We start from the raw sequence: 19,679 nt of genomic DNA on the forward strand, positions 1-19,679 counted from the left end.
AATTTATACCTAAACATATATGTTTTAACTACAGCAGACAATTTTTTTATTAATTTTAAAACTTAGTCCATTTTTTAATTTAATTTATTTATTTATTTTTTTAATAATTAACAATTTATGTGGTATTTAATCTTTTACTTTAAACTTCAATTTTTAGACAAAAAACCTGCTAGATATTAGTTTCTAATTAAAAAAAAATTATTTCAATCTAATTAATCTTCTCATTAACAATTTACTCCAATAGAATTGTTTCTTTCTCTTATTCTTGAAGTAATTAGGTTTTATTAAAAAAACTAGCTATTGTAGACGGTTTTTAAAAAATTTTGAATTTTCATGATTTTTTAAATTAATTCCGTGATTTTAAAAATTTGAAATAATTTTTCAATAAATTTATTTCTAACCTTTTTCTATGAATAATTTCTAAATCATTGCTAATAAATTTTGAAAAATTGAGATTTTTTATTTTTAGGCATGTAAATTTTTTTTTTTTTTTCGGCTGGTGACAAATTGTCTAATAATATTTCAATTTTTGAATTAATTGACAAAGTTTGAATTGTAGTCTATAATAGTTTATTTATTTATTATTTATTTTTATAAAGTTATATGGGGTCAATTGAACCATACGGAGAAGCATGGGACTGCCAAGTGTATTGCCAAGTGATTAAAAAAAAAAAAAAATGAACAATAAAATTACCTTGACTAGAAGGAGATACAGTAACAGACGAAGTTTTAGGACTTTCACCAACAGAAGTAACAGCAGCAACATGAAACGAGTACTGCGTCCTCTTCTGTAGATTTTCAGCTTTGTAACTAGTCTTGTGAGCCTTAGAGATGTGTTTATACCACTTTCCATCAGTGTCTTCACTCTTAATATAAACATAGTACGTAGTGATAACACCGTTAGCTCTCAGCGGCGGCAACCACGAAACTATTATCGATGCATTTGAATTAGCGACAGCTTTAATTCCAGCAGGTACTTCCGGCAAGTCTTCCTTTGTTTTACAGTAAATTGGAGCTGAGGGTATTCCGTCACCCGGTCGGGTCATCGCTGCTATTTGGATTGAGTAGTTCGTATATTTTTCTAAATTGTTCAACACAATCGTCAATGCAGAGGTTATTTTGGTGTCGTACTTGGTCGTCTCAGTAAGAGCGTCCATGCTCTCCCAGTTAACTTTAAAACCGCGGAGAACTCCGTTCAAGCTTGTATCCGGCGGTGCTTCCCAAGATACTTGGAGAGATTGGGCAGATAGTGCGGTACACCGAATATCTTGAGGCGGACTACTTGGCACTGATAATTCAAATTTAAATAAAGATTTATCAATTATTTTTTCACAAAGAAGAAACATTTTTCCTAAATAAATTAATTTACAATTAAAATAATAAATTACCGTCTTCGAGGGTTGTCGCGACCACTTCAGACGTCATTGGTCCCGGGCCTAACGCATTGTATGCTTGGACAATTACGCTATAGCGCGTGAATTTTCGCAAATTGGTCAATTGACATTGGCGACCGGGAATGGCAGTTCGAGCAAGTCCCAAAGTTGCGCTCGCTGATATCGGCCGGCCTTCTACAGTTTTGTAAGTGTACTGTTCAGCGGATAACCTACTTTAGAAATTTTTTTTTTTTAATTAATAAAAATTACTTTTTAATAATTATTATTATTCCTTAATAAGGTATAGTTATAATTATAATGGAGGGTTTAATATATAAATGTTAAAGTTTACGAGTTGGGTAAAGTTTAAAGCACCTAATAATTTAGAAATCTTTTTGTTCTATCAAGTTAATGGATGTTTGTGCCAGTTTATAATAGTCGGAATGAGGATACTCGGGATTTAACTTTTGAGTAATTTCTACTTCCACCTATTAAATGAAGAGATATTATACCAGGTAATATTGTATGATATAATTTAATTTTTTTTTACTGGAAAATTTTCTAATTATTTTTTTTTAAGCTTTTGCTTCAGTGCTTGAGTAAAAAAAATTATCAGTAAATTTCTACGCTGCCCGAAAGGAAATACTCTGTCAAGACTCATTCTGAAGAATTTAATGCGTAACGTAGAAATTTGAAGCCAATTTTTCTTGGATCTGAAGTTAATATTCTGAAGTTAATAGTTAAATTAGTAGCAATTAAAAATAATTATTAAGATACTTAAAGGGAATGTTATATTAAAGTTTGGTGCCAATTATGAGTCAATAAATTGTTGTACTTAAGAGTCAATATATTGTAATAAATTGATGTAAATAAATTTGTCCAAAAAATTGAATTTTATACACTTCAAAGAAAAATACAAAAAAAAACGAACAATTAATAAATCACTTCAATAAATCTAACTCAAAAAAAACTATTCCATAAATTTAACGTAGCCCTTTAACAACATCAGTGACCCGTCCTCAAAATATTGCAAAACAAATATAATTGATAAAGTTAAATTGTATTAGCAACTGATGAATTCAAAGTCAATCGAAGTCTTATAATGACCCGAAGTAAATACAATACAATGAACAATGAAGCAACAATTATTTAAACAAAGACCTGTGTTCCTTGAAGCCGACGTGGTACCCGAGAATTTCTCCGTTCCATAAGTCTTGATCGGGCGGATCCCAACTGACTTTAAAGTCTGTCGAACTAATTGGTTCGACTTTGAGGTTCCGAGGAGGTCCTCCAGGCTTCTCACCGTCTGTTGTTACTTCCAGGATCTGAATAGAACAGTTCAATTAACTGGTTAGCCAAATGTATTTAAGTTCGTGCTAAAATTTCCTTTGAAACGTAGAGGAGTAGAATGATTAGTGGGAATAGAAACAAATAAGGTAAGTGCGAACAACTGACGGACATTAAAGCCGTAAATAGAAAACTCTAATATGAAAGACATTATTATTTTTTTTTTTTTTTTTTTCAAAAGTTAAGTACGGCTTTTATTTGTTCGAAACTATTACACATAGATAAGAATCAATAAAGTTGGTAGTGCTATACAGCATATAGAATATAGAATATAGAATGTAGTATATAGGTTGTTCGGGAGAGGCTTAAAAACAAATTTATGGGGTCTAGGTTTATATACCTACATCGCTCGCTTGACTACGACCCAATTCGTTCTCAGCAAATACCCGAAACTGATAGCTAGTAGCAGGACGCAAACCATTCACATGCCCGTATGTTTGCGTTCCAGAAACTGTCGCGTGGAACGTGTGGTCGTGCCAAATTTCTGTGAGAAAAAATAAACAAAATAAAATAGTGGGAACAAATTAGTGTATTATTTTATTTATCACTTTTTATTGATATATATTTATTACCTGAATCTGTTTTGTATTCAATAATGTACTGAGTAATTGGACTATTCCCATCCTGACTGCTAGTCCACCCTAATTTAATATGGCGACTTCCCTTTTCTAGCACGTGGATGTTTCGAGGGAAATCCGGAGGTTCTGTCAAATTGGTTGATTAATTAGTTAATAGGGTAGACGAAGGATAATGAGATTTACTATTTTTTCTGGAAACTTCAAATTCTTGATCAGTTAAATATAAATTACTAAGACTAGTTCGGCTAATTTTAGCGATTGGAAAATTTTTAAGTTAATTTATAAATAAAAAAAAATATTTTTTAGTCAGAAGAGAATTAATAAATAACTAGCAACCTTGCAGTCACTGTGTGACTGGTGAACTATAAATAAATTAAATTTTGCTTTATTAAATAATGATTTCTGTTAAATTGCACTCTACTTTTAATTAAATATTGACGTTTTTAAAGATATAAACTCATCCCGATGTTACACTCATCAAGAGCTTTCATTTGAGTACCCACATGCATTTTCATATATTTTTCATATATATATGAAATATATATATGGCATTAAAATATATATATATATATATATATATATATATATATATATATATATATATATATATATATATATATATATATATATATGGCATTGGGATGAGCTTATATCTTCAAAAATGTCAAAATGTCAATAAAAAAAATGAATTAAATTATTATACAAAAATAATATTTCTATAAAATTTGTATCCTACATTAAAAAATTACATCGAAATTTAAATAAACACAAATAAATTCTTTTATAACTGATAATTTATGTAATCAACAGAAATTAATACATATTGCATATGTAAATGCATCCGTTTTGCTATCTCAGTTACATTATACCATCTCATTAGATAAAAGTATCTAATGAATAAAACTTAATTATTTTCCACTTCATATTTAAATTACAAGATAATTTAAAATTATACATTTAGTAAATTTTTAATGACATGTGCTTTGATATTTATTTATTTATATCGCAGCTGCAGTGAAATTAAATCAGTGTAATAACATTTGCACTCTAAAATGGATCGCTGGGTAGGAAAGATCGCTATTGTCAGTGGAGTCAGTTCTGGAATCGGCGAGCTGCTTGCCAGAGAGTTAGTTTTTGCTGGTGTTAACGTTCTGGGACTCGCGCGACGTGAAAACAAACTTCAAGAATTATCGAAGAGTTTAAAGAATACAAAAGGCGCCTTTCATTACTTGAAATGTGATGTGTGCAATGAGCAAGACATACTTGACGCTTTTGCGTATGTAGAAAAAAATTTTGGCCGCCTCGATATTTTGATTAACAATGCCGCTGTTTTGATTGATAATTCTTTTGAGAGTGAGTATATTCATTGAATTTTTTTCTTAATTAATATAAAAACAAATAAAATTTTTTAGATGGAAAAACGGAAGATTATCGTTCACTTTTAGAAACAAATATTCTCGCGCCTGCTCTTTTCATCCGCGAAGCCTTAAAATTAATTCGCAAGCACAAAAATGATGCTTACATTGTCAATATCAACAGGTAAATTTATCTCGAATAATAACAATCGTTGGTTATTTACCAAAAATATTTGTTCTAGCATTTGTGGTCTGAATGCAACGGCAGTAGATTTACCAATGGGTTTGTACCCAGCAAGTAAATTTGCTATGACTGCAATGAATGAGACATTGAAAAAAGAAATCAAAGAGAACAATGACAAAATTCGTGTAACTGTAAGTTTTTTCATTTATTTTATCATCATTACTAATTAATTTTTTTCTTTTTCTATTCTAAGGCAATTCATCCTGGAGTAACAAGTACAGAACTCTTTTTTTCATCAGAGCTTCATCGTAATATATATAATACCACGTCTTATTTGAAGCCTAAGAACGTAGTTGATTGTATAATGTTCGCTTTATCAGCTCCACCTCATGTTCAAGTATGAATTTCAATTTCAATAATTACTAAATTATTAATTATTTTTTTTTTAGAACTTTAAAATTTTACTTTTCAGATTGACGAGCTTGTTGTCACTGGAGTAGCAAATAAAAAGTGAAATTGAAGTAATTTTATCAATAATAAAAATTAAACTTCTTTTTAAAATTTTAATTTAGAATTTTTGAAGTACTTACACAGAAAAAAAATTTATTTTGTGTTAAAAATTTTTTTTTAAATTCAAGAATTTTCATCTTAATTCAAGTTAATTTTTTTTTCACACTAATTTATATGTTAATATATTCTCAAAATTAGAAAATTGTATTTAGGCTGTACAAACAATTAAAACAGATTTGTGAAAAAAAAAAAAAATTATAAAATTATAAAATTATTTATCAATAAAAAAAAATTGAATTCTTTAGAAGAAAATATTTTTACCCTGATCAACAATTTAGCAATTAAACCAGATATAGAGATAGACCCAACCCTTGAACCAATTATAGCTATTGAACTTGCACATACCTTGTATATAGAGATGCATGGTCATTTCATCGCCGCCGTAAACATTAGAAGCTGTGCAGAAATATCTCCCGCTATCCTCCCTGGACGTACTAATGAGCTCGAGGATACTAACAGCACCATCTGTGGTATTCATTTCCTTGACCATATACCGATAATCGGATACCGCCGGTTCCAGTTGGGAGCCAGCCCGCCTCCACACAATGTTCAGGGGATGATCACCCTTGGCTTCACATCGCAGAGAAGCTCTTGAGCCCAGTCGAGCTGTTTGATTGCGGTGCTTCTCTACAATACGGGCGGGAGCTACACAGATAATTATCCACTCGTCAATCAAATTACGGTTTCGTCTTACCTACCTTTAGTTTACAGTTTTCAAATAAACTGGATTACACAATTAATTAATTATCTCACCATTAACGGTTAAATAAACGACTTTACTGAGGCCAGCACCAATTCCATTAACAGCTTCGCAGAGATAATAGCCCTCGTGATCCTCTTGAACTCGGCCAAAGACCAGTGATCCGTTCGAATGAATTCTCAACTCTTGTGCATGTTCGTGACTAGCAATGTCATGATAACTGCCAGGTCTGGTTCCTGTACCGCGACGCCATGTGACAGAAGGCGGAGGAAACCCATCGGCATGACAATGAAGCATCAGTTTGGACATGCCCTCTGGTGCGTGAACATCCTGCGGCTCCATTACCCACCGAGGAGGCACTGGGGTTCGCATTAATGCCATAACAAACTTTTGTTGTAGTATTATGGAGTTTATATATACAAATTAATTTATGCATGTCTGCATGGTATTATGAAAGACTATAAAGCACGAGCAACTCAAAGTACATCTGCGGTTTTAACTTACTGCGTCTGTTAATATGCATTATTTATATATTTTATATCAAATATACAATACATACAGTTGTAATCTTATCTTTGGTTGATATATATTATTATTATTATTATTTTTTTATTTATTAGTCTATGTTGTATATTATGAGAGCATAGAAAACTGAAAAACTATGCACAAAAGGAATTCAACGTTTCAGTTTCTCAAAGTATTTTGAATGTTTTCGGTAACTAGTTTCAATCGCAGAAGTTCTTACAGGATCGTGCTATTTGGGTGCTTGTACAAGGCGAGGCTTTATTTCTACTGACGGCCCTTTGAGATGAGGACTTTTTTTTTTTTTATAAACTTTTTGATTTTTTGTAGAATCTTTAGGGGAAAATATTTAAAAAATTTTTAATATTGTCCGAAAAGAAATATTGAGATTAGACAATTCTTCAAATTAATTAATTAATTTGTGAACTATAAATAAATAAAATTTTGATTAATTAAATAATTACTTTTGTTAAATTGTTAAATATTGAATTTTGTTCAAATTTATTAATTTTAAACTCTCAGGGCTGACAGCATTAATTTTATACTACTGAAAAAATACAATAACATGGGCATCGATTTCTAAGGTGCAATTTAGCAGATTAAAAAAAAAATAAAAGGTGAAAGTGATGAATAAATATTAAAAAAACTTACCCAAGGGTGCGGAAATATTATCAAGGAAATAAAAAAAGTGCGAGGTGAATTCAAACGAAAATAAAAATTATTTACAAAATAAAATAATAAGTGAGACGTGAAATATAAATGTGTAAGAGTGCATTATAAATTGTAAATTATAATAATTGTGTATGTGCAGTAATATATATGTGCGTGTAATTATTTTAATATATATATATATATAGATATAATAAGTGCTTAAGTAATTGTGCGCAATAGTATACAAGTGCATAATTGCGTTTTGCTTGACAACGATCGAGTGTGCCGCTCATGTGCTCTGCAAAATTATTTTTCACTGTGCTTAATTATAACAACGATAATAATAGTAATAATAATTGAAATAATAATGATAAATTGCGATGTGCGTTTGCATTTAAATTGACCGCTGAATGCTGTAGCGCTACAACTTTTGCTTTTATTTAGATTATTCATTTTTTTTTTTTTTTTTTAATAATTACAACAATAGTATTTAATTATATTATCCAATCAATTTAATGACTGGGGACTTTATTATTATATTTTAATTTATTTTATTGCAAAATTGGCAATTGTTTAGAAGTGCAACCGTTTTTTGTCGATAAAAATTGAAAAATGAATTTGTTCGAATTTTTTTTTCATTTTATCCGATGCCGTTGATTTAAGAATACGGCTTAGAAAATAAATAAAAAAAAAATATTATTGTTTAAACATTTTTTGGATTTGTAATAATAAAAATTTTTTTTTTTGTATTCTGTATCAAAAATAAATGAATAATATATAAAATAAATTTTTTTGATAAAATTAAAAACAATTGTGGGGTCCCAAATCCAATCAATTACCGTAAAATAAAATAATTCGTAATTGCATTTAACGAAAAAGTCTCCAGTCATTGCATAAAAAAGTGCGAGCGTGATATTTCGTTATAACGGTGCATTAATCACAAAAGTATTGAGTTAATCTATTTATAAAAATAAATTTGATAAAAGTTGAGTCACTCGGTAAAATTTACTTTACCACGAACAACTAATTGGGCAGTAGATGCGACTTCAGCAACGGAGTTGCGTGCAATGCAGGTATAATTGCCAGCATGAGCGGCAGTAACACGGTCGATTGAGATGGTACTGGAGTGAACATCCATGCTGGTAACACGTAACCCAGCAACGTTGCTCGGTAAGTTGTTTTTGTGTGTAACAGTGCTACTGGCGGACCCAAAATTCGAGGGGGATGAGGTTGCAATAGGTTCCCCGTCTTTCGACCATATTATCGTGAACGGCGGATCGCCTTTCTCAATAACACACGCCACTTGCGCCCGTACACCCTCCGATAGGTCCTTGTTAAAGCTAAAAGGAGCTATGCTAGGAGGAACTGCAATTATAACAATTTATTCTTAGTCTCATCAGACTTCTCTACTTTTTGTGATCATTTATTTTTATTTATTAATTATTTATTGTTATTATTATTATTATTATTATTATTATTATTATTATTATTATTATTATTATTATTATTATTACTATTACTATTATTATATTAATTCAACATCCTCCGTTATACCAATCTGGCTTCCACCATTTTCTTCGTTCTGTTGACTCTTGATGTTTATTTCTTTTTGCTGTTAAAATACTTCGTTATCCCGAATCACACGATTCACTTGTCAGGACGAAAAAACAGCTGGTAAAAAATTCACTCAAAGAACGAAAAAAGAGTCGGGTTAAGTTAAGTGGAGGAGAATTTTTTTAACACCCTGTAATAGAGATGTCAAAAGTGTTGAGTTTACTCTTTGCAGAGCTTTTATTTTGGATTAATGTAATATAATAGAAAGAGGGATATTTTACTTTAATTTAGTCATCAGAAAAGATAAATTATCTTCAAGACTTTATTTTCTGAGATAATTAAAAGCTCTTGATTAAATTCAAGTTTATTTAGTAATTAGATAATTTATCTGATGTTTATCGGAGCGAAAATCTTCTTCTAACAGTTCAAGCTCCAGTTGAATTAGTGTAATAGTTGACAATTGAATTTAATTTATAGATAGTGTCAGTAAGACTTTTATTAATGAAAAGACGAATCATTTTTTTATAAATTATAACATTAATTCCAACTTGAAATTTCTGGTGTTCATTAAACCTATAGGAACTTTATATTAAATTATTTTGGAGTTAAATGAGTAAATAAGCTTGAAATAAACGTATTAGAGCTTTTGAAGATTTAATTATAAATATTTAAAAGTCAATCATCTACTCAGAAAGTCAATTTTTTTTTTTATTTTCATTCATGTAATTTTTCAATTATCGTGACTTAATTAATTAATAAATAATTACTTTATTTTACTTTAAATTCAACTTAAGATTTAGTAAGTTAATTTCAAAATTATGTACACAGTAAAAAACATTGCGTCAATGCATCAAAAAAATTTTTATGTCAAATATTTAACACAAAATTTTTTGACGAAATGACGCAAAATTTTTTACTGTGTGCTTATTTAAGTTCAAAAAAGTGCAATGTGGCTTTTTTAAGTTCAAATCGGTTTAATTCACGCCTGAGATTTTGAGTTAGGTATGAAATACAATTGTAATTATTGTTAAAAAATTTTTTTTCTTTGTTTTTCAAATAATTTAATCAAAGCTCAATTTTTATACCGATTTTCCACGTTTAAATAGTCACTTCTTTTTTTAAATAAATTTTTATAATAATTAATAATCCAAGTTAATCTAATATAATGTAATATAAGATAATGAGGCTCAAAAATAAAATTAAAAGGAAGTATATTAAAAAAATAAGAAAAATAAGTGGTAAAGTCTACGAAATCTCAGACACCGTCTGTATTTGTATTGCGCTGAAAGCCAAGCGGAGATTGCATCCCTTAAAATTAAATTACTAGGGTGTTCGCCGGCGGGCGGCTTTAGGCGCGATTCATCGAGTCGCAATTGGAGTAAGCAGTCCTGAGGTTCTGTTCCAATACCAAGAACTTTCTTGTTCCGGCATACACACAAGTTTACTCGCCCCGCCTTCAGCGACTAGACTTCTATCTCCTATCTCCTATCCACTACCCACATACAGGGGACCATCGAGATGTTGGTAAGAGAGAGAGACGTTAAAATGATTCGACTGCTTCCTTCATTTTTATTTTTTATTCTCTCTCTCATTCCATCAGCGAAACTACTATCTTCAACCATTCATTCCTCGAATCCTCCGTTGATCCTTTAGGTCGTGCCGATAACGGGAAACTTTTCCCAATAGACCTTATTGAAACTGCTCAACATACTCTTGATTTGCCTCAAGGGTGAGATCGTTTGAACTCAATTTGACCTTGACTTTTTTTTATTAGTTTATTGATTCTTTTGGCTCAATTTATTGATTTTTTTTTTTCAACGATTAAATTTATTTCTTTTTGATTAATTATCGTTTGATTGTGCAGCTAAAAATATTGTTTTGAAACAGCAAAAATGTTCCGAATATACAATCTTATAAATTATTAAAAACTTTAATTAAAATTAATTTTATTAATCAGAAAAAAATTTTTGATCAAATAATTTTTTTATTGTAACAAATTCCTACTTTATTACTTAACACTTAATAATTACTCGATGTAAGTGATGAATAACTTAACACACCAAGCGATTAATTTCAATATGGTGGACACGGGTCTTGGGCTGTCCTCAGCTACAACTTAGAATAGAGAACCGCAATTTGTAGAACAGAGAGTCAGGCTACTAGAGCAATTCAAACTTTTAAACTTTATAACATTTAATAGATACTTATCTAAGATTAATTATTGTGTTGATATTCATCACTACAATCATTACTTCTTTCTCTTAATAAAAAGTTCAATAGTTTGTTAATTTTTTTAAGATCAATTAAAAAAGTCAAAAAAATATGAAAGTTTAAATAATTTTGAATATTAAAAAAAAACTGTTTCCTTGAAATTTTAATTTGAGACTTTTAGAGAATAGTAATATATAAGATATAAGCTCATCCCGATGTTATACTCATCAAGAGCTTTCATTTGAGTACCCACATGTATTTTTGATATATTTTCATATATACTTATATATATAATATATATAAATATATGAAAAATTGATGTGGGTACTCAAATGAAAGGTCTTGATGAGTGTAACATCGGGATGAGCTTATATCTTTAAAAATGTCAATTCTAACTTAGAATTGAAAAATAAATTAATTAAAAAGAAAAAACTGTTTCAAAACCAATTAAAAATATTTTTTACTGCACAAATCCACAAATCCAAAGAATAAGATCTACCATAAATAATAAATAAAATGACAAAATGCAAAATTAATTTTCTGAGAATAATCTCTACAGATTTTGCAGTCAACTCCCTTGAAACCCGAAGAACAGTGAAAGCGTCAACGTCATCTCTTGTAACACTTTACTATATTTAATATTCTCTTGAGTACATAAAGTCATGAACGTGTGCTCTCTCGCTCACCTCTGCTCGTGGAGTTTATTCACACTAAACTCTTGTCTTATTCGAATTCTGAGCACACATACACACATCTGTACAGATATTGTGTAATATATGCGTATGTTGAGTGTGAATGGTAGCTAGAAAGGTTCTGTCTGAAAATATCCGCAGGCATTCTGCAGACTTGATGTGTCTGGATCTGGATATTCACGAGTCTACCTTGTGTACACCAGACAACAACGGGAATAATAATTATTCAAGCATTCCGTGAATTTACAGCAAGGTATTGTTCTTTGTACAGAGATTATTCCTATTGTCAAACAATGGGAATACCTCCCTCTGATGTTTATTGATTTATTTTCATTAATTTGAATAGCATTATTTATTCAATAATCGGTGGATTGTTTTCTCTCTGGTAACAGTACTACCGAATCTCATTACTCATTAACTTATTGTCTCTATTGTAAAATGAAGATGTTTTATTGAAGTTTGTGGGTGCGGTGTTAAGTGTCAAGTGTATAATATAGTAGGGTGTAGGATGTTTAATGTTTAATTAGTGTATAAAGAATCAGAAGGGGTGGAATAAAAATAATGATTTTAAATGAAAAAAATAATGGATGAGCTACAGAGTAGAGATGAAATATAAAGCTTCAATTGCGACACTGGGATGTCAACATAACACACATGTAATGTAAATTGCTTGAGGGTTTGTCGCAGGATAAGAATAAAGTAAAATATAAATATAAAAAAAAAAAAAAAAAAAAAAAAAAAACAGCAAGTTTCGTTTGTACTGATTTATGTGTCTGGAGAAGGATGTTATGAAGTAGCGGGTTTGTTTTTATGCAGGATTCAGACTCGCTTCGGGCATGGGAAATGCTTAATATTAACCAGAGGATACAAGGCAAAAAATGAAAGTAGCTGAGAAATTTTTCGCTTATTATTTTAAATAAGTTACTGCTAACTTTAGTTTTTTTGCTATTTTTTATTTCAGCACTGATAGAAGGATTTTTTTATATTTAATAAGCTTTACTAACTCTTAATAAATGATTTTTTAATATCATAGGATTAAATAAATATTTATTAATGGTTCCTTAGCCACATATAATAGCTAAATTTGTCATTAAAGACAAATTTGAGAATTACGGAAATAAAGGATAAAGGGGGAAGGGGAGGACCTTCACTCAGTAGGAATTTTCGGTAACCGGAAAAGTAATTCGGACTGCCCAGACCGGGAATCGAACCCGGATCGTTTGGTTACGCGCCAAAGGCTCTCCCCAGTTAAGCTATCCGAGACACTGTCCGTAATTACTATTCAGTCACCTAATAAGACCTATCGAGTTAAGGTTAATGAATGTTTGCTAGATGTTAAAAAATATTTATTTAAAATAAAAAGCAAAAATAGAAATTTTTTTTCGAGACTTTTTATAACCCTATAGCTGGAATACATGATAATAATTAAATTTACTAAATAAATTAACGGTTTTAATATTTAAAAATATAAAAATTAATTATGAGCTGTAATAAAATTTAGTATGTTACTTTAAATGTTATTATAATGTAATATAATTAATTCAAATAATTTATAGAGATGATTTCGAAACAAAAAAAAATATTTATTTATTGAATGTTAAAAAATATTTATTAAAATTAAATAATTGTCTTCAAATTAAATTAAATTATTAATAGTTAATAAATCCTTCTATCAGTGAGCTGTTTAGAATTAATAATTATAATTATTGAGGAAGTAAAGCGATTCATAAGCATGAATTAGGCTTATGATTATAATTATAATTATTTTTTGACTGGAAAAGTGTTGAAAAACTTTTACTAAGAAGTTATTTTTACAGGATTAAGTCAAGCTCGGTGATAATGATAATAATGAATTGATAAATTTAATGACCAAGGAAATTATGAAGTATCTGAGGGGAGATATTGTGGAAAATACCATGAACTAATAAAGATGCTGTGTGGTAAACTTTAGCAGCGTCGTTGCTGGCAACGCAAGTGTAGTTTCCGTCGTGGACTGGGGATGCGCTCTGTATCTTGAGTGCCAGATCGTACTCGTCAGTTCGACGGGTCGTAGCTTCTTTTGGATCTAGTGCGCGGCCGTCCTTCAGCCAGGTTATTTTTACTGGTCCGTCACCCTCGCTAACCACACATGTCACGTGGACTCGGGTTCCAGATTGAATATTTTCGGGAAATTTAAATGGTTCGATTTTGGGTGGGACTGAAAATTTCATTAAAATAAAATATTTTGAGACTTTTTATTAATTTTTTTTTAAGTCAAAATTTGAGAGATTTTTTAATTGTAAAATTTATTCAAAAAAGATTTTTATCGAGTTCAAGGATTTTTTCAAAAAAATTTTAACAAAAGGATTTTTTCTCGGAATGTCCTCAAGTAGTAAATTTTATTTGACATATTAAAACTTCCTTCATGAAAATAATTAATCCAAAAAATTCAATTTTGGACGCTAATTTTTTTTTCTTTTCTTTTAATCAATATAATTGATAAAAAAAAAATAACAGCGTCGAATTTTATCGAAAGTAATAGTATATTACACACCGAGGGAAGTAAAGTAAGAAATGTCTCAGATCACATGTAATTGTTGGCCGAGGCGAAGCCGAGGTCAACAAACATGTGATCTGAGGCTTTCTTATTTACTTCCCGAGGAGTGTATGCTATTTTTTTGCTCGACGAAGGCAGAAAGTGGCAACTTCATTTAGCGCAGCGGGCCGAAAGTTGACGCTTTCTGCCCGTCGAGCAAAAAAGAAAGTTTTTTTATCATACCTGGATCGAAAGTTCGTACTTCGGTTCTATTTTTAGAGAGGAAAGTGCCACATTGCCTCCTGACTAAATAAATAAATAAATTAGTGCGCATGCTTCAAATTTTTGGCAAATGCCTAAATTCACGTTTCTTTTAAATGTCAAAATATACGTTATAATGCAGATTAACCTCGAAATGATTTATTTTGCGATAAAATTAATAGTGTAAAGAAGAATTTGATACATTAATTTTTAGCTTCCTTATTGATGTGTATATATGTATATATGATTGATATGTATATATGAAAATGCATGTGGGTACTCAAATAAAAGCTCTTGATGAGTGTAACATCGGGATGAGTTTATATCTTAAAAAATGTCAATAGTTAAGAAAATACAGTGCAATTTAACAAAAGTCATTATTTAATAAAGCAAAATTTTATTTATTTATATTTCATATAGAATACAAAAATACAAAAATTCATGCTAAAAATACAAAAATAGAAGCATATGAATACTGATAATTATTGATCTGATTTTAGAATTTAATTATATTAATTAATGTTATATCGAGCTTCAAACCTTGTTGAGCCCGGGTAAAAAACTTTATATATAACTATATATAATTATATAAGGCCAATTTCCATATATAATTATATATAACATTATATATAAAGTTTTTACCCGGGAGATCAGAATTTATTTTTGTTTATCTGTATTTTTTTCTTTCAACATACAAACTCATTTTGATTGTTCAAATTAATCAACAAATTAATATTTAAGACAATATTTAATTAAAATTAATTCATAAATAACATTAATGATAAATCCCTGAATAAAAAAATATTTCGACAAAGAAAAAAGTATTGGATTGACTAAAAAACCAATAATTTTCAATATTTTTTTCTTTGTCTCAATACTTTTGCTTAATCAGAGATAGTTAACGATAAACAAACTTAGATAGTTATAAAAATTAAAGATTATTCAATTATCGCAGTTGCATTGATTCTTATGAATCGTCAAGTGTCCAATTGTACAATTTTCGAATTTCACGAATGAAGAATTTACTGTCATGGAATCGACTTGATCATTTTTTAATTTTTTTGCCACAGATGGTTTTGAGTCGGCCTGAAATTTTTTAAGTTTTTTTAAGCGTTCAGCACAAGCTGTTTCGCGAATTTCATTCAACTTTCTTCTCCGTGTTGAATCCACTCTTGGAACTGATTTAGTCTCAGATGTATTAGTAGTTTCTGTAGATTTTGGAACAGGATCATCAGTTTCAGTAATCGCAAATGGGCTTAAATTTTCATTGCTATCAAAATCATCATCCAATTTAGCTTCAAAAAAAAGATCATAATCGGAATGAGGCTCTAAGAAATGTTCTTCGGGCATACCATCAACATTCAAGTTTGTTTCTGGGTTTTTTTGATTGGCAGTGGAGGTAGATGGAGCTTCGTTGGTGATAGTAGCCGATGGAACTTGACAATTAGAAGTGGAATCAGATGAAATTTCTTGGTGAGAAGAAATTATTTGCTGGTAGATTTGTCGTCGGTTTGCTAAAGAATTTTCAATATAACCTTCTGCTATCGTACTTGATCGCCATCCACCCAACTGCTTTACTGCTGTTAAATTAGCACCAGTAACGTTGCCGCTGTGCGCCGAAAACAATGACCGGTGTAGGCTTCCGGATGTTCAAGCTCCAAATACTCAGCAACTTTCCTCGGCATTTCGCTAATTTTATTTTTCCCGATAATTTGGCGCTTACCTTTTCCCGAATGATAAGCAAAGAAAAAACGTCTACCGTCAAAATCATCTGGCCGCAAAGAAATATATTTCTTTACATGATTGTAGTACTCTTTTCCGACAACAAAATTACGAGGGTAGCAATTTTTGTTGTCGTTGATTGTGACAATCATTTAATTTCCAGTGTCTTCAATATCCTGAATACTCAGATTACATATTTCACTGGTTCTGAGTGCGCCAAAGACTCCAAATGTCAAGATGACCTGTAAATAATAATTGTAAATATTAATTAAAAAAATTGTATATATTTTATATATTGTAGTTAATTGTATATATTTTACTTACTTTATTCGCTAGATTATTCAAATCATCAGACTCATTAAGAAATTTGTTCACTTGACTTAATGTCAGAACACGAGCCTTTTTAGAGTGGTAACCTTTGGCACAATTTTTAATGAAAACTTTTAAATTATGATAGTTATTGATATCAATCCCATTTCTCAGATTTAAAGTAGTTCTCAGCATGGACCATCGGCTCCACAACGTTGGCGGCTTCAGAGTCTTCGATAGTTCGTGAAAATAAACTAACAACACGTTTTCATTGAAAGAACCGGTTTTCTTTTTTCTTTGCCACAATAAAAATTCTTGATAACACAAGTTATACCGAGCTTTTGATTTTTCGGGCAACAAATTATTGCTAATTTGTTTTGCCGCTTCATCCAAATTTTTTATTATTTCTTCTTCACTTAATTCAGCTTCCGATTCATCAGAACTCATTTTATTTGAATAATTTATTAAATTTCATGAATTTATATTCTGATTCTAATTGCAAACGTAAGTTTATATTATCGCGATAGGCTAATATGTTTGATAATTTTTATAAATAAATAAATAAACGACTTAATGCTTAGTTACGTAGTCAAGAAAACTGAACATCAAATTTAAGAAATCGAAGCATGCGCACTAATGATAACTAACCTGATTCAAAATCTAACTTTATTATTTGGATTTTAATCGAACTTGCGATCCTGGTCTGATAAAAAATCGTATACACACCACGGGAGGATACTAGGACATCTCAACCCGCGCTTTTGTCACCCTCGCCTTCGGCTCGGGTGACAATACCGCGCGGGTTGGAATGTCCTACTTTCCTCCCTAGGTGCGTAATATACTATTCCATTGTACATTGTAATTTGAAGCAGTAATAAAAATCTATAACTTATCCGTCATTTGAAACGATAAGATAAATGAATGAATGAAAATGATTGGATGATAAGATACAAAAGCTAAGTAATAACGTTCGATCGTGGTTTTGAATGAAATGGAAAAGTATTCGAGCCCTGAAGAGGTTTTGTCGTCTAGTCGGAAAGAGGACGCAGATGGGAGCTGTAACCCTTATGAATGATGGAACTAGTGGGATTTAACACAGAAGCAATACGTCTCTCCGAAGAAGAAGCTGATAGAAAATTTCTCTTTCTTTCTTTCTTTATCCATTTTATGTCCTTTCATCTTTTAACTTTCGTATTCTCAACATTTATTCTGACGTGGTTTTTCTCCATTCGATACCTTCTTCACTTAAACTCGTTGTATGGAAGAGAATAAAAGAAACAAAGACCGGCAACAGGGCACTTGAGATTTCCTTGAGATATTGATTGTCGGTAAAATATTCGTCTGGCTTGAGTTGTGGTCAATTTTTTAACCTAAAGATACTTTTTATTCCTGTTGTTGTTCTTGGAATTATTAATAAAAAATTCTGCTTTAATATTAAAAATTTTTGAAAGCATATTTATGCAAGTAAATTTGTTGTTAAAATTTAAAAAACTACACTGTAAAAAATCAGGAGAAAATTTTGTTGGAAAAATTAAATTTTTAATAATTAAATCAAATTTACGATTTGATGTTTCAGATTTGAATGTTGTCAGCAAAATATCAAGTGGCGAAAACGGAACAATATCAAAGCAAACTGGGATGAAGCCCGTTCTAGTCAAAGTCGAGAGCTTACATCATTCACATCTGTGTTCATGTTTCATTAGATTTTGCATAACTGAAACCTAAACTTTCAACGTTTGAGGCCAGTCAAAACATTGCTGTATGTTCAAATAAATTACTCCTTTCGGAGTAATCAATATAAATTTATCAACCCACGAAATAAAAAAAGCTTTATGTTATTTTTACACTTGACTTGAATACTGTGCAATTAAATAGTTTGAAATACAGGACAAACGATCAGCAAGCTAATGAGGGTGAAATAAACATAGATTTAGCTTAACCAAAGTGAAGTCAAAGCTTTTTTTGATCCCCGGGAACAGAAAGTTGTTTTTATTCCACTGATTAACTAAATTAGTGATTTGTACAAACGGCAATGGCTTTCCATGGTATACCTTGAATCCAGGTAGTTTCAACTGGCTCAACCGGCATTAAAAGTTCGTTTCAAAGCGGATATTATGATTATATTTATCGTTTAGTTTTTTAGAACGTGCTTTTGAAAAGTGCTTTGTAAAACGGTTCTATACGAAAAATATTTACTTTCTTTTTTTTCATCTTTTAAAAATATTAATTAAGATTAATCAATAAGTTAATTAAAATAAATAAATTGACTTTCGGATTTTTTACAGTGTAATTGTTGTAAAATATTTTAGTATGAATTTATTAAGTGTAAAGTCTTACCTTTTACTTCTATTTGTACAGTCTGAGAATCATAGTGACCCTGTTTATTTTTAGCAGTACATGTATACGAACCGCGATCTGTACTGCTGTCTACGTTGTGCAGAACTAGGGTACCGTTTGACGATACTTCTTGTCTTCTACTTGTTGGCAAAACTTGACCATCTATTAAAAAATTTATTATTACGATTTTATTTTATTTTAATGTAATTAATTAATTAATTTTTTTTTGATAAAAAAAATTTACAAGACTTATTTACTGAAAAAAAATTAATGCTAATTATTAGACACTGGTTAGTTAAAAAAAAAAAAATAAAATAAAAATTTTTTTCCCGAAGATTGGAAGATTAATTGTAGATAAAACTGTCGGAATTTTAGGTAAAACCTTTTCAATGTTATTGGTCGAGTCATTTTCTTTGTAAAAAGTTTAAAAGTCCAGTTAGTCTGTCGAGAACAAACTTTTAGTTTTCACTCTCTTTTTATTACGATCGCATTTTACTTGGCAACTTTAGCAAGTAGTGTTACATGCGACATTGGAGCCATTCTCGAGCTTACTCGACCGTTATGCAGTGTCGCTTTCGCGAAAAGACTCTCTTGTTCTCTTAGAACTAAAACTTACGGTAAAGTTCAGTTCATCATTACCAGAACCTTTAGTTTGGGCCCTCATAAGAACTTTGACTGAGTACTCCCTCAGGTACTATATATATTTTCGCCAACTTCCATTCACTTAAAACCTCCAAACTTTAATAATAATAAAAAAATTGTAAGCCGATAAGTCTTACTGGATAATTTTTATCTATC

The 19,679-nt window shown here is 30.3% G+C and overlaps 2 protein-coding genes across 3 annotated transcripts in view; one reads left to right on the plus strand and one right to left on the minus strand.

Moving 5' to 3' along the window:
- LOC141527702 (cell adhesion molecule Dscam2) overlaps positions 1–19,679 on the minus strand; it is a 137,962-nt gene that overhangs the window by 9,026 nt on the left and 109,257 nt on the right. For both annotated transcript variants that reach the window (XM_074243310.1, XM_074243311.1), the window contains 9 exons: positions 18,882–19,043; positions 8,295–8,645; positions 6,161–6,466; positions 5,753–6,052; positions 3,293–3,424; positions 3,065–3,204; positions 2,535–2,698; positions 1,389–1,603; positions 695–1,288 (listed from right to left, as the gene is read on the minus strand). In XM_074243310.1, the coding sequence (XP_074099411.1) occupies positions 695–1,288; positions 1,389–1,603; positions 2,535–2,698; positions 3,065–3,204; positions 3,293–3,424; positions 5,753–6,052; positions 6,161–6,466; positions 8,295–8,645; positions 18,882–19,043 (2,364 nt within the window). The remainder of the gene's footprint in view (positions 1–694; positions 1,289–1,388; positions 1,604–2,534; positions 2,699–3,064; positions 3,205–3,292; positions 3,425–5,752; positions 6,053–6,160; positions 6,467–8,294; positions 8,646–18,881; positions 19,044–19,679) is intronic.
- On the plus strand, positions 4,351–5,573 carry LOC141527705 (farnesol dehydrogenase-like). The gene is made up of 5 exons (XM_074243317.1): positions 4,351–4,651; positions 4,711–4,837; positions 4,896–5,028; positions 5,091–5,234; positions 5,310–5,573. The coding sequence occupies exons 1-5, from the start codon at positions 4,351–4,353 to the stop codon at positions 5,349–5,351; spliced, it is 747 nt and encodes a 248-aa protein (XP_074099418.1). The 3' UTR covers positions 5,352–5,573.

Source organism: Cotesia typhae, unplaced genomic scaffold, assembly GCF_013202065.1.
Source record: "Cotesia typhae breed Kobodo isofemale line unplaced genomic scaffold, CoteBio_Ctyphae contig_4, whole genome shotgun sequence".
NCBI lineage: Eukaryota > Metazoa > Arthropoda > Insecta > Hymenoptera > Braconidae > Cotesia > Cotesia typhae.

What these genes read in the sequence shown, in the direction of transcription:
- LOC141527705 (XM_074243317.1), top strand. Translation starts at nt 4,351, where the DNA reads ATGGATCGCTGGGTAGGAAAGATCGCTATTGTCAGTGGAGTCAGTTCT. An exon ending in GATTGATAATTCTTTTGAGA is followed by an intron (nt 4,652 to 4,710) that starts GTGAGTATATTC and finishes AAAATTTTTTAG; the next exon opens with ATGGAAAAACGGAAGATTAT. An exon ending in TACATTGTCAATATCAACAG is followed by an intron (nt 4,838 to 4,895) that starts GTAAATTTATCT and finishes TATTTGTTCTAG; the next exon opens with CATTTGTGGTCTGAATGCAA.